This window comes from Hylobates moloch, unplaced genomic scaffold, assembly GCF_009828535.3.
Source record: "Hylobates moloch isolate HMO894 unplaced genomic scaffold, HMol_V3 SCAFFOLD_14, whole genome shotgun sequence".
In the NCBI taxonomy this organism is placed as follows: Eukaryota; Metazoa; Chordata; class Mammalia; order Primates; family Hylobatidae; genus Hylobates; species Hylobates moloch.
In genome coordinates, this window is record NW_026652289.1 from 44,917,717 (window position 1) to 44,933,449 (window position 15,733).

General features: G+C 43.6%; 1 protein-coding gene across 3 annotated transcripts in view; it reads left to right on the forward strand.

Moving 5' to 3' along the window:
• PDE8A (phosphodiesterase 8A) overlaps positions 1-15,733 on the forward strand; it is a 156,851-nt gene that overhangs the window by 105,395 nt on the left and 35,723 nt on the right. For all 3 annotated transcript variants that reach the window (XM_058427347.1, XM_058427346.1, XM_032174134.2), the window contains exons 7-11: positions 1,879-1,957; positions 3,564-3,701; positions 10,477-10,565; positions 12,532-12,583; positions 12,686-12,728. In XM_058427347.1, the coding sequence (XP_058283330.1) occupies positions 1,879-1,957; positions 3,564-3,701; positions 10,477-10,565; positions 12,532-12,583; positions 12,686-12,728 (401 nt within the window). The remainder of the gene's footprint in view (positions 1-1,878; positions 1,958-3,563; positions 3,702-10,476; positions 10,566-12,531; positions 12,584-12,685; positions 12,729-15,733) is intronic.

Below are 15,733 nucleotides of genomic sequence, written 5' to 3' on the forward strand. Positions count from 1 at the left end.
GTGCTGGCATTACAGGCGTGATCCACTGTGCCTGGCCAGCATTGTTATTTTCAGAGTTTACTTAGTAGTATCTCTGCACTTTATAAGCAGGCAGTTGTTTTCTTTTTTTTCATCTTCTGAGGCCAGAGAATCGTAAAATCATTCTTTGGGAGATTACTTATACAAGGAAAAAACCTGGAAGCAACCTAAATGTCTAGTCATAGGGGATTTATTGAATAAATCATAATATAATCTTAGAATATTATTTAAAGTGATGATAAAGAATTACAATTATTGGTATGGAAAGATTAATGTATAGTGTGCCAGTGAGAAAAGCAGATTATAAAACTGTAGAGTATGATCTTGTTTTTGTATATGTATTATATATGCATTTGTACAAGTTAATGCCTAGAACATTTTTCAATGCTTATTGAAAATAATTAGATTTTTTTCTATAAAATAGAATGTTGAGATGTCTAGGTATTGGGATTTCAGATTATTTGATCTTATTATTTTTAAACAGCTTTATTGAGATATATTCAAAGGATTTTAGTATATTCATAGAGTTGTGCTTCAGTCACCACAATTTTAGAACATTTTTATTATCCCCAGCCCAGGCTGGAGTGCAATGGTGCAATCTCGGCTCACTGCAACCTCTGCTTCCTGGGTTCAAGAGATTCTCCTGCCTCAGGTTCCCGAAGTAGCTGGGATTACAGGCGCCTGCCACCATGCCCTGCTAATCTTTTTTTTGTATTTTTAGTAGTGACAGGGTTTCACCATGTTGGCCAGGCTGGTCTTGAACTGCTGACCTCAGGTGATCCACCCACCTCAGCCTCCCAGAGTATTGGGATTACAGGTGTGAGCCACCGCCCCCAGCCCAATCTACTTTCTATCTCTGCAGATTTGCATATTCTGGACATTTCATACACTATGTGATCCTTGTGACTGGCTTACGGTTTTCAAGGTTCATTCATGTTATGGCATATATCAAGACTTCATGTACTTTTATGTCTGCATAATATTCCATTGTATGGATATACCACATTTTGTTTATCCATCAGTTGATGGACATTTGGGTTTTTTCCATTTTTTGGCTTTTCTGAGTTATACTGCTATGAACATTTGTGTATAAGTTTTTGTGTGGACATAATGGGGCTGTTTCCCAAAACGGGGCTGCGCTTTTTTACATTCCCACCAGCAGTGTAGGAGGGTTCCTCACTAATACATGTTATCGACTGTCTTTTTTATTATTCAAGTGGGTGTGGTATAGTGTTCCACTTATTTTTGTTAATGTTTATTTTCTAATTTTTTTCAATAAACATCGTTACTTGTATAATTTTAAAGTTTTCAAACACGAAGGATGTGAGAAAATGCTCACAGAAGAAGGCTAAGTGAAGAAAGCGGGAAGCAAAGCTAATCATTCTAGATGCCCTCAATTTTGTGAAAATAATTTGTTTAAAATAATAGGTACAAATGATTGACTGCCTTCTCTTTGCCACGCTCTGTGCAGTATTCTTGACTCTATTCTCTTATTTAGTCTTCATGAGGACTCTAAGGTGGTGAGAGGGAAGGCTTGATGGGGTTCAGTCACTTGCCCAGGGTCCCACAGCTGCTGAAGAGCTGTGATTTGACCCTGGTGTGTGGCCACCCTGGCTCACTGGCCCAATGTGTCTTTCCTTCACATTGGAAGGAAAGATGCCACAGTGTGTACATAGTGATGATGCTAATGGAGGGGCTTGCAGGGGGGTATTTATTTCTTCTTTATGTTTTAAAATATTTTCTCCCTTCCTTATAAATCAGACAAAAAATACATTTAAATAAGTCAATGTAATAACCCAAGATTTTATTAGTTTTTGTAGTATTTACGTTAATCATTCCTTTTTTTGTTTACTCATAAAGGGCTTGTAACTCAGTATTCACTGCATTAGAAAACAGTGAAGATGCAATTGAAATTACAAGCGAAGACCGTATTATACAGGTTTGTTATTTTGGAAATCTGTCTTTCTGGATTTCTTGTTTTGTTTTTTCCAACTTTTAGGATTGAACCTCTCCAATATGATTTTTTTTTTCTTTTTGAAGTTCAAGAGACCAGTTTTTCCTTCGAGGATTATCAGAACAAAATCAATAAAATATGTAATTTAAAATAAGCTCTCTATAGATTAGAAAACATACTAATAATTAAGGTGCTAGAAAATGCCTGTAGAAATGCCACATTTGCATTCATTATTTCCACTAGTTTGTTTATTTAACAAGGAGAGACTTACTGAAAAGGATGATTGCTGGGGGCTTGGGGGTAGTGCTGTTGTACGAGGGGGAATGCTCTGACCATAAGGTCTGAGAGTCTTTCACCTTTCTCACTGTTTTTGAAGATAATTTGCACTTACAGAAATACACTAGAAACAACTAAAAGTTTCAGAAATAACATACCTAGTAAGTACTGAATAAATTACACATTATTAGCAAAGTGGGTTTGTATGAGTAACTTAAGGCAACGTAGCTTAATGTTTTCGGATAACAGCAAAAAAGGGAGTTGCACCAGAAAAAACATTCGTTTTGTCTGAGAATTAGCTCCACTTTGATTTTACTTCTGGGCTCTCCAGTCTTTCACTTTAATATGACTTGTGACTTCCTTGTTGAAGAGTTGATGGTGTTGACTTTGAGTTGGTGCCCTGAGAGGCAGCACGGGCCAGTGTTTGAGGGCACAGGCTGTCAGATGGGCTTGGGCTCCATCCTGCTTCAGCTGAACAACTTTGGGCAAGTTGTTTAATCCAGCTGAATCTGCTTTCTCATCTGTGGAAATGGAAGTAATATTAGTAAGAACAACAGCCTGCCTTTTGTAAGGATGTCATGAGGACTAAATGAGTTAATGTATGTGAAGTGTTTACTGTAGTGCCCAGTGAGGAAAACAGACCCTGACAGATAGTATCAATTATTGTTTTATCATCATCATCATTAGCACGTGCACAGTTTTCTCATATATTTTCTGCTTATCTTACAGTCATATTTGAAACTTAACCATAAAGCCTTACATTTGTAATTACTTCCTAGTTCATAGCCTGCTTTCAATACACATCATTTATTTGAACCATATGAAAGAGACAAGAGAAATGTTTCATTCCCATATCTGGATAAGAGTCTCAGAGGGATTAAGTGACTTGCTAAGGTCAATGTGTGGAGGGGGAGGAGAGCCTGAGTGTTTTGCACTCTACCTGGTGCTTTATTCCATCATCCCCCCACCCCCACCCCCCATCTAAACAGCCCTGTTGTAGCAGCTCCTGGTTTGGCCCTGTGCTCATCCCTTCCTCTGCCCCTGTTGAAGTGGGAGTGGGCCTGCTGCCCTCCTGGAGCCTCAGGAGAACATAGCAGAAAGCCCAGCCGGGTATCACCCAAGCAGAAGCTCGTCTGGGCTCCAGAATTCTTCGTGGGTTATGTGCTTATGGCTTCAGAACTGCCACGGTGAGGTCCAGGCTCCTGAGCTTTTTCTGGGGAAAAACCTGAAGGGCTTAGGTCGAAGACCTTTGATTGTCCTCTTTTTCAAAATGACTTTTAATTCACTTTATGTTTTTTCTTTTGTCTCCCTTCAGTATGCAAATCCTGCATTTGAAACAACAATGGGCTATCAGTCAGGTGAATTAATAGGGGAGGAGTTAGGAGAAGTGCCTATAAATGAAAAAAAGGCTGACTTGCTCGATACTATAAATTCATGCATCAGGATAGGCAAGGTAAGTAAGAGGTCAGTACCTTTTTTAACTTTCACAACACAGAGAGAAGGAAGACTTAGTGTTCATTGAGTACTACCAGGTAATCTCAGTCTTACTCCTCCCAGCAGCCCAGGGAAGTATAGGGAGTGTTATCCCTGTTATATTATCCATTTTGCAGGTGAGGAAACTGGGGCCAAGAAAATCTATGATTAGCCAGTAAGCAAAGTAACTTGAATTGACACTTAACAATCATTGTTTTTATCTTTGTAGTAAGTGAGTAACTTGATCTTTCTAATAATTGGTCTTCTTAGTTGTAGATGTTGGCAAATGGTTCTGGGTAAAGAATTGCCAGTAAGGCAACACATTCTCAGAAGACATCCGAGCCCAAGATTTCTCCAAGCCTCATTAATTCATTGAGCATTTTAAAAATGCCTTCTGTTAGCCAGACACAGTGCTAGATTGTGGTATGGAAAGAAGAGCAAAACAAAAATTCCTGCCTTAGAGAGCTCATATTCAAGGGTTGGAAACAGACAAATAAAAGTAACCATTATTCAATAATGTAAGAAGTCACATAATCATGGTGCCGAAGAAACAGGCAGAAGAAAGGCAGGCTCAGTCTGAAAGGTTATTTCTCTGAACCACAGCCTCTGATAGTGCCTCACTGTGACAGATTTTAAAATATGATGAGAAGGAAAAGGCTACTGCTTTTCACAATCATTCATGGTCCTTTCTGCTGGACTTTTTTTTTTGCTTTTGGAAGTTTGGTAGAGACTATTAATCTGATTATTTCAAACATTTGAAAAATTGGTGACTTGTGCTGCCTGCTCTGTGGAGGCACTGATGGAAGTGATACTCTCTCCCCTATGGCATTTGGCTAGTGCCTATCTTGTAGCACAAAACAGCAGCGTACCACAGGGGCAGAGTGCTGTGCAAAGCTTATACTCCACTCATCTTGGACCCCATGAAGACACCATGAATGGGCCTGTTTTTCTTTGCCTTTCCTATGTCTCTGAGCACACAACATTGCCTTGAAGTGAGAACAAGGAAATAATAGGCCAGCTGCAGGGGCTCAGTGAAGCCCTGCCAGGGGAATGACAAAAGTAGGCATTGCTCTATTTTGCCTTCAACTTTTCTGTCGAGGATGGTTTTTGTTTTTTGTTTTTTGTTTTTTTTGTTTTGTTTTGTTTCGCTTTTTTACTAGAGGGAGTGGAAGGTCCTCTAGAAAGAGAGGTATGAAGGCTGAGTTGGATGAAGAGACCCTCAGGTGCTCAGGTGCACCATGTAGGTGAGGGCAAGTATTCCTTTCCGTGGTTGAGAAGAGCATACTCAGAAGGAGGCCACAGAGCAGCAGTCATCCGAGACCACAGCAGCCATGGTGGGGGCGTTACCATGGCCACCTCAATCCTGGCATTTAGATTCCTTGCTGCTACTGGATGAGCCAGTGGTTTTGTTGTGAGGTTCAACTGGGTATGAACCAGGATGGTCCTTGTACACCTTGATGTGGCAGAACTTCCACTGAGGCATTCCATATCCCTCTCACTGAGGGGGCAAGTAGAGGTAAGGAAGGGATGTGCTATAAGTGCTGGGCTCCATCCAGTTCTGTGTGAACTGTGTCTCACCTCTGCTGGGGTTGTGCTGTTGGGCACCAGGTAACAAAAGTCCTCAAACTTGAATAGCAAGAGACCTGCTCTCTAAAATTATACTTATTGTGAGCAAAGAGTAGGAAACATCATCAAATTATTGACCCCTATACTGCTTTCCTTTTTTTTTTTTTTTTTTTGCTTGAGACAGGGTCTCATTCTGTCGCCCAAGCTGGAATGCAGAGGTGCAACAGCCTTGACCTCCTGGGCTCAGGCAGTCCTCCCACCTCAGCCTCCTGAGTTGCTGGGACCACGGGCACTTACCATCATGTCTAATTTTTTAATTATCTGTAGAGACGGGGTCTCTGTATGTTGTCCAGGTTGGTCTTGAATGCCTGGGCTCAAGCAGTCTGATATCGGCCACCCAAAGTTTTGGGATTACAGGCGTGAGCCACTGCAGCTGACCTGTACTGCTTTATTTCTGAAAAGAGCCTGGGTATTTGTTTCATTTTTCCCAGTTTTTGGGGAGCATGGAAAAGCGACCTTTGTCAGCAACCTGCTGGTCTATGGGCAGCGTGGCAGCAGGGCAGGCCTCTGAGCTGGCCTGTGTTTTGAGGTGAAAGAATCCATAATTCCATCTCCAGGGAGCAGGGCTTGTTGAGGGGTCAGAAGGCCTTATGGCACGGTGCACTGTGATCAGGAAGGGGAATTCAGGCATCTGCTGGGGACCAGCATTGCAGAATGGAGACTTAGGAAATGACCAGATGGCTAGGAGTTGGGGCCTTGGAGCATCAGATGCTAGGTGTTGGATATTGAAGTTGGACCTTCTTGGGGCAGAAGAGAAATTTTGATGATGTTTAAGCAGGGAATATTATAAACATTTTCCATCTCCACAAACCCCTGCTGCCCACTGTTGTCAGTGGCTCCTCTTTTGGGTAAAAATAACAGGTATGTTGATTTCCAGCCCCCGCACTCATGCTTCTTTGCATCCTGTATGTATATCCACCTGACTCTTCTCTTTTTTCTTATTCCCCAAGACTTGTCTATCAGGGCTCTAGAACCCATAGTCTCCCATCTTCTTAGATACCTAAACTTTACATTGTTACTTCTCTTTTAGAAATCTTTTTTTTTTTTTCTTGAGACATGGACTTGCTCTGTCACTCAGGCTGGAGTACAGTGGCACGATCTTGGCTCACTGCAGCCTTGATCTCCCAGGCTCAAGCGATTCTCCCACTTCAGCCTCCCAAGTAGCTGGGACCACAGGTGTCTACCATCACACCTGGCTAATTTTTTAAACATATTTTTTAGAAATGGGGTCTCACTGTGTTGCCCAGGCTGGTCTCAAACTCCTAGGCTCAAGCAGTCCTCCTCCCTCAGCTTCCCAAAGTGCTGGGATTACAGGTGTGAGCCACCATGCTTGGCCTCTTTTAGAAATCTTGATTTTTTTTTTCCCTCCCTCAGAAACTGTGTGTTGTTGTTCTTCTGCCATTTTATGGGTGCCAAATAAATGGTGGCTACTTAGATACCTATGATGATGATGTGCAGCTGCAGAACTCTTTAGCGTTTCAAAACTTTTACTTTCATTAGCTCCTGTGCCTTTGGTTTCCTCTCTCACTGGCTCCCCTTTTCCTACTCTTCTTCCTTCTATTTCCTCCCAGATTTACCAGAACTCTGGCCTTTGCCCCCTACTGTTGTCCGCCAGAATGTTCCTTTGTTGTTGAAGTATCTTTTCTGCTCTGTGTAGAAATCTCACACTTATCTGGTTTTAGTGTCAACCTCTTTTCCAAGGTCTGGTTCAGCATCCTACTATCATCTTAATTGTCTAGCAGTGGTTTTCTTTCATCTCCCATAAACAAAAAACCCAATCTCTCTTCCAGCTCCTGCTGTCTCTGCTCATGGACCAACCTCACAGTTGCTTTGACTTAGATTCCTGAAATGGTTTTGATCTCTTCCTGCCCGTTGGTCCCCTCCATCAAATCCGCAAGCATTGATGGCTGAAACCCCTGCTTTTGAGGGTCCATTGCCTGGGCCTGACCTTGCTCAGGGCCTTCTTCTCACACCCTGGAGTTACAGTTTGTAACTCTGTCTCCTTGTCCGGAATCCTCCATCTCCACTCGGTCCACCATACACTACTGCCTGATTAGTCTTACTGAGTCATCATTTTGTCATGTTGCTTCAGCATAGAGCTCATAGTCCTCAGCTTGGCTGCCAGGATTCTATAGTTGAACCTCAGCCTACCTTTCCCATTCAGTAACAAAAGCCCCAAGTGTTCTTTGACAGTTTATCATGTGCACACATTGTGCTCACCCTGGGGATAGGATGGCTGGATGATGATGATGATTTAATTCTCAAGACAACGGGTGCCAAGAGGGACTGCATCAATAGCTTGGTGCATAGCTTGTAGCAGACAGAAGGGAGGTAATAGTCTTCCTCCTGTTCTGAGGGGAGCTTGGCCTGGAGAAAGAGGCCTGTGCAAGCCGCCTGCACCCAAACCAGCTCGTTTACTGAATGTTTACTGTATGTCAGGACTTTGCTAAGAGTTTACATGAATTACCCAACCTAATCTTCATGATAGTATTCTAAGGTAGGACTGTTATTATTCTCAGGAACTAAATCTTTTTTTTTTTTCCTCGAGACAGAATCCTGCTCTGTTGCCCAGGCTGGAGTGCAGTGGCATGATATTGGCTCACTGCAACCTCTGCCTCCCGGGTTGAAGCAATTCTCCTGCCCCAGCCTCCTGAGTAGCTGGGATTACAGGCGCCTACCACCACACCTGGCTAATTTTTGTACTTTTAGTAGAGACGAGGTTTCACCATGTTGGCCAGGCTGGTCTCGAACTCCTGACCTCGTGATCTGCCTGCCTCGGCCTCCAGAAGTGCTGGGATTACAGGCGTGAGCCACTGTGCCCAGCTGGAACTAAATCTTATATGATATTTATGTAAGTAAATATTTTTTGTTTCCACTGGTGACTGGAAAACTTATTGACTCTGTTACCCAAGCCAAGCCATTGCCTAAATTGTCCTACTCCTTTAGATGGACTGTGGAACTTTGGCTGGAATGGCCTGTTAGCCTTGACTTGGGATCTCTCAGTCACCCAAGTCTATTCAGAAAGGACAGGAAAATCCTGAATATATATATATATATATATATATATATATATATTTCTTTTTGTTTGTTTGTTTGTTTGTTTTGAGACGGAGTCTTGCTGCCACCAGGCTGCTCACTGCAACCTCTGCCTCCCAGGTTCAAGCGATTCTCCTGCCTCAGCCTCCTGAGTAGCTGGGACTACAGGCACATGCCACCACACCCAGCTAATTTTTTGTATTTTTAGTAGAGACAGGGTTTCACCATGTTGGCCAGGGTAGTTTCAATCTCTTGACCTCATGATCTGCTCGCCTCAGCCTCCCAAAGTGCTGGGATCACAGGCGTGAGCCACTGTGCCCAGCCTGAATATATTTTTTTAAATGCTGACTGATTGAATTGGTCCCTGTAATTTTTTTTTCTCTCTCTCTCTTTTTTTAATGTAATGGCTTTATTGAGATGTAATTTCTATGCCATACAAGTCACCCGTTGAAAGTATACTATTTGATAGCTGGGCGTGGTGGTATGTGCCTGTGGTCCCAGCTACTTGGGAGGCTGAGGTAGGAGGATCACTTGAGCTTGGGAGGTTGAGGCTGCAACAAGCCGTGGTTGTGCCACCGCACTCCAGCCTGGGTGAACAGCGAGAACCTGTCTCAAAAAATAAATAAAGTATACAATATTGTGGTTTTCAGTATATTCACAGTTTTGCAAATGTGAAACAATCAATTTCCCATATTCCCCTTGATAGTGAGCTTTAGAAGTAACCCTTAGACCTGTCTGCTGAAGCCTTCCTTCTAAGGTAGACATGCAAGTTGTGGACATGGAGGACAACCCACTTATTTCTGCCTAGGGAACCCTGTTTAGTCCTTTGTGGTTTTGGACTGCAAGCCTCGTCCTCTGGGCTGAGCTCCCCCTCAGAACTGTACTAAGGCCCATACCTCCATTCTACTCCAGTGTGACCTAAGGACTGAGCTGGGCTTTCTGGCTGTTTTTTGATGTAGCCCTTTTTTGGTGCCCGTTGTTTTCAGAATTAGTAAGCATCAGTAATCATCCTTTGATTCTATCGGAGTATTCTGGTTTCTTTTTGATCTGCTTTCCCAGAGGCGTCTGAAGATAAGCTCTTACCATTGATATTTGGATGCAGGTTGCCATGTACCAAACAAGAATATTTCAGAATTGACCTCGAGTAGGGCTCTGGATAGGAAACTTCAGCTAAGCCAACAAGGCTGCCATGGTGCCCAACACCCGGCCTGGGTCAACTCTAGGTCCTGAGGGACTCTGGAAGGCTAAGAAAGGTTATGGAATACCCTAGGGGTTCAGTGTCCTATTGGGGGTTTTAGGGATTTCCATAGCTTAGGGCCTGGTGATTTCTTGGAGGAATTCATAACATTTTAGGATGGTGACAAAACCCAGCTCCATCCTGGCTTTCCCTACCACCCCAAGATAAAGGGAGTCACCACAGCCTGGTTCTCTTGCTGTGGTCTTGTTCTGTGTAGGCCTCTTTCCCCAGGCTGCACTTCCTGTCTGAAAGAATCCCCACGTTCTGTGTCTCATCAGGAGAGCACAGCTAACGTGATTTCAGCCCTGGGTTTTGAGGTCTCATCGTTTTACTTGAGCTTGGTCCTGGCTGTTACCTCATCCTCCACACCCCATATGTAGGGGGTGAAACCTTCACACATCCCAGAAGGGCCTCAAGCCATTTAGTTCACCTCAGAAGCCGGTAGTGGCCACATAATGGTCCTTTCTGGCCCCTAGTCTGGCTATTCTTCCCCTCCCAAACACAGGGGCAGAGGCTAAGCCCCCTCTTCCACTTCAGCAGGTGGGAGTTATGAGAGGAGGAAGTGAGGGGGAGTGCCCTTTATTTGTGGGTCCAGGACCCCTCTTGTCTGCAGATGGCCACTGAAAACATATGACCACTTAGACTGTGGTGACCTGACTTTTGTCAGCAACTCAGAAGGAGATGGACTTTAGAAGTTAAGAAAGAATTGTCCAATTACCTGAAATCAGTTTGGAGTTGGGATCATTTTTTATCTTAATTGCTTTAGCAATGTAAGTGAATCAGAACTGAAGTGGAAAATGTTCTTGGGTTTATGTTTTCAACACAAAGTATGACGATGCTTACATTCCATTTATAGGAGTGGCAAGGAATTTACTATGCCAAAAAGAAAAACGGAGACAATGTACAACAAAATGTGAAGATAATACCTGTCATTGGACAGGGAGGGTAAGTGGAAAAAACCAGTACATCAATCAACATACAGTGTTTTGGGTTATTGCAGAATTTGCTTTGAATATTTAAGTTAAGGACTGCTGACAGAAGTGTCAAGGTCAGGTGTCATCACAGAATGGCCTTCCAGCATAGTGTTTCCTTGGTGACTTCCTCATGGCTACAGTCTGACCCTCCACTTGCAGCCCAGAGCCAACATACTCTGGGCAGTCTTGTTTAAGCTGCGTGGATACACAAGAAACTGAAGTATTTGTTTAAGTCAGAATGTCACTTTAGTAAGTTGTATGATAATACTGACTGGTAGACTCCCTATATTGAAAAGATTTTTTATCTAATTTGATAGGCTATGTATTATTTCTACGAAGGCCTATCAAATTAGATAAAAATATTTTAAATACTAACAGTTATGGACATTCTTATATAAAACAGATGTGACTGTAGATTGGAAACTAGTATATATCAGGAGCCTAAAAATTTCGGACAGTTTATCTCAGAAACCTATCTTAAAGAAATAATATGGTAAGATGAAAATTACGAATATGAATTATAGAACACCTAAAATATTGCAGCCATTAGAAATGATGATCATATTCACAGGTTCTAAGATGAGGGCCAGAAAAAGTAGAAATGATGATCATAGAAAATTAAATTACCTCATGCCTGTAATCCCAGCACTTTGGGAGACCGAGGTGGGAAGATCCCTTGAGCCCAGGAGTTTGGGATCCGCCTGGGCAATATAGTGAGACCCCCATCCCTACAAAAAATTTAAAAATTAGCTAGGTGTGGTGACACACACCTGTCAGTTACTTCAGAGGGCTGATGTGGGAGAATTGCTTGATCTTGGGAGGTCAAGGCTGCAGCGAGCTGTGATCATGCCACTGTACTCCAGCCTGGGCAACAAAGTAAGACACTGTTTCAAAAGGAGAAAGAAAAAATATGAGAAAGGTTATGATACAATGTTAAATGCAAAAAGTAAAATGATACCTAGTGTTTAATCTCAATCATGTAAAGGAAAGAAGGAAAAAAGAACAGGAGAAAGTATGGCAGTGGCAGTTGTAGTAACTGCTGTTGTTTAATTGAGCCCCTCCCTTCCTGGCCAGTTCTCAGTGTCTGGTAGATGCCACTTCCTTCCATCCTAACTGCAGCCCTATGAGGTTGGGACTGTGATCATCTCTACTTTACAGATGAGGAAACTGAGGCTTAAGAGAGGTCAGGTTTCTAGCCCAGAGGTCCAGCTGCCGGCGTGAGGCACAGCCAGGCTGCAGACCTCAGCACTGACTGCACAGCTCACGTGCTTTGTCACCAGGCTTTGCTGCCAGTTGGTGATCGCCTCAGGGAGATGGATCTGTGTGGGTTCTCTGTTCTGATTCTTTGCCCTTTTATGTCCTTTCCAAATTTTTTGTGGTAAGTATATAGGGATTTGATTATCAAGGGGAAAAAGTGAAAAAACTGAAGGAACAATAAATAAATGAGAAGAGTCAGCAGCCTCTGAGCTAAGCCTTCGTTGCTTTGTTTTAGACATCTAGCTAACCATGTTCAGTGTGAACCTCAACTCCCAGTGTGGCCTGCGGCTGTGGCCACCAGTGACTATGAGCAGATTGTTTGTTGGAACTTGAAGAAAAGTATCAATGTAAAGGGTTGTGAAAATAAAAACATGTTAAGGAACTAAAGGCTCTTGGTTGGTTAACATGCAGTTCATTTTAAAAAACATGTATATTTGATTGTCTCATGATTAATTGGGAAGAATTTTGTCATTTTTACTGAAGTCACTTGTACAGAGACGCCAAAGGATGTTTGTGATCTCTTGTTTATTTATTGGTGGCCTTGGTCACAGTGAGAAGAAATGTTCTCAGAGCATTTTGTGTATTGCAAAAGGGAGGTGCCATTTTCATAATGAAAAATTAACAACATACCCATCAAATTAGAGAGTCAAGAGCAATAATGCATTGTTTTTTACTTGCAGAAAAATTAGACACTATGTGTCCATTATCAGAGTGTGCAATGGCAACAATAAGGTACGTAAGGAGAGCCCCGTAAGGAGAGCCCCCGGGGCCCCAGGAACACTCCAGCAAGATTTTCAGCAATCAGAACTAATGCCTTTTAAAATTCACTTTTAGGCTGAGAAAATATCCGAATGTGTTCAGTCTGACACTCATACAGGTATGGTGCCCCGTTTTCATTCTTAGAGTTCCTTGAGTTTTTGGAGAAAAAAAATAAAAACAGATCTTTAACTAGCTTGCCTGGTGTAATGGTGGGATTTTCCTCAGACTGTGGCAAAATTTCTCTCCTTGACTCCCCAGGCTGGCTTATGAGTCACTTGTACAGAAGACTTGAGCGCTTGTGAGCATTCTGACGGGCGCCCTGGGGTGGGTCTCTGAGCCTGCGAGGGAAAGAACTGGTCAACTGAAATGCATGAACTATGTGAAGTGTGGTTTTATAACCTGATTTATGCTTTAAGAGGGTTGGGTGTTTATCCCACAGTCCTTTAACAGGGACGTCGTCATCTGTCCTGACACTTAGCACTGCTGGCCTACAGGGAGGTAGCCGGGCCTCTCGCACTTGCCTCACCTCTGTGTTTCTTAACCATGCCTTGGACACCATCTGCTCATCCCCATAGCTTTCTTACTGCAAGTGCATTTCCCTAGCTTGGAGTCACCTGTTTCCTTCAAACATATCATGGCTTCAGCAAGCCACTTCCTGTTCTGGCCCTCACAGATGAAGGGGCTGGGCTGGGATGATGAAGGGCCACTCCAGCTTCAGGCAGGAGGTGCTTCGTCAAGTGTCTGTGGAGACACTTGGTGTGCCACCCTGCTTTGCCTGAGTAGTGTGCTCTGCTTGCCCAGCTGGTCTGTAAGAGCCTCTCAGGAGAAGACTTCCCTTCATGCTCTTGGTGATATGCTTTCTGCCTTACCAGAACAGTTCATTCTTTCATTCTAGAAACATTTACTACATATTTTTGTGAGCACTTAATGTGTACAAGATACCTGTGCTGAGTGCTTTAGGTACAGCTTATTTTAATGAAGCCTTAGAATAACTCAAGGAGGTAAGCATTTTTAGGTGAAATTCTCTTTACAGGTAAGGAAACTGAAAGTTTAAATAATCTGCCCAAGGATCTCCATCTAGGACGTGGCAGAGCTAGCACCTGAATCCAGGAGGACTGACACCAGGGCTCTGAAGCACAGTTTTTATGGGCGCCCCAGGAGCAATCAGAGATTTAGTCTGAAAAGAAGAGAGACACATTGACACAAAGGAACACAGCAAGTGATAAGAAGTGATCTGCAGGAATGAGAGAGGGCAGTGGGTAGTCTTCTAGACAGGGAGAGGTGGATTTGAATAAGAAAAGAAATGTGAGCGGGAAAGCATTCCAGCAATAAAAACAGGCATAGAAGAGGGAAAGTACAGGGCACATTCCAGAAAAAGCAAGTACTAAATTTTGACGGGTATAAAAGGTCAGTGGGGAAAGAGGTATTTGGGTCAATAAGAATCCTTAAATGCTAGGTGAAAGTTTCCATTTTCATCTGTAGACAGTGGGAGTCTCTGAGGATTTGTTAGTCAGGGAGCAGCGTGATGACATCTGAGCTCTGAGAAGCTCTTAGAGCATGTATGTAAGATTACATGGAGACACCAGAGAAGAATACCAGCATTGCCATGGTTGAGAGGAAAGAAAACAATGGCCAGGGAATAATAAGGTGATGACGGTAGGAAGAGAGAAGAGAGGCCAGATGTGATGATGGTGTGGGACTAGGGAGAGAAAAGCAAGAAAGTCCTTGAAAAGGTTGTTTCTGAGCCTGGAGATTCAGGAAGTAGCAGTAGGGCTGGGGAGGATGAATGTGGAGAGCTCTACCTGTGAGGTCCTGGTGGGCAGTCAGGTGGGTGTGTTTATTCACCCCTTTGCCCGTTTATTCTACGGATTTCTGTTGAGTACCTGCTGAGCACTGGCTTCTGTGTTCTGCAAAGAGGTTAGGACTAGAGATGAAAATGTTTTTGGCCGGCCAAGCATTAGCAAGTAGCACAGATGTGGAAGTGATGGAAACCAGGGATGGTAAAAGGGAATGGAAACTTTGAGATTACAGTGGAAGAGAACAGCAAGAAAAGGAGAGGAGGGGTGAGGTGGATTCCTAGAGACCACCTACCTCCAGGGAAGGAGGAAACAGAAGCAGGAAAGGGGTTAGAGGGAGGAGGGAGTCTGGAGAGTGTCGCTGAAGCTGAAGACGGGGAGAATGGGAAGCATCAAGACTGGTCAGGGCTGAAGCGCACATAGGGAGGGAGGGGGTTATGGAGCCAGAGATGGATAAAAACTTTTGCTTTGCATTCAAGAGCTCGTCTGTGATCTGCAGACGTGCAGTTTCAGGAGAATGGCGAGGGCAGAAGCCAGATTGCCGGGGCTGGAGGAGTCAGAGTAGAAAGCAGCACGTGTGGGCCTGTTATGGAGAGTCCTACACTGCAAGTTCACAGGCTTTTACTTGGTTGTGAGCATTTTTTTTTTAACTCTTAAGAATAGTACCATAGGGCTGGGCGCAGTGCCTCACACCTATAATTCCACCACTTTGGGAGGCCGAGGCAGGCAGATCACCTGAGGTCAGGAGTTCAAGACCAACCTTACCAACATGGAGAAACCCCGTCTCTACTAGAAATACAAAATTAGCCAGGCGTGGTGGCGCATGCCTGTCATCCCAGCTACTCAGGAGGCTGAGGCAGGAGAATCACTTGAACCCAGGAGGCTGAGGTTGTGGTGAGCCGAGATCACGCCATTGTACTCCAGCCTGGGCAACAAGAGTGAAACTCCATCTCAAAAAAAAAAAAAAGAATACCACTGTAAAGTAGGTATGACTATTATTTATATTCCTTTATTACAGAGGAAGAAACTGAGGCTCAGAAAAGTTCAATGAGCCAGGTGTGGTGGCTCACACCTGTAATCCTAGCACTTTGGGAGGCCAAGGCGGGTGGATCACTTGAGCCCAGGAGTTTGAGACCAGCCTAGGCAACATGGTGAAAACCTGTCTCTACCGAACATACAAAAAATTAGCCAGGCATGGTGACACATGCCAGTAGTCCCAGCTACAGGGGAGGCTGAGGCACGAGAATTGCTTGAACCTAGGAGGCAGAGGCTGCGGTGAGCTGAGATCGTGCCACTGCACTCCAGCCTGGGCGACAGCAAGACTGTC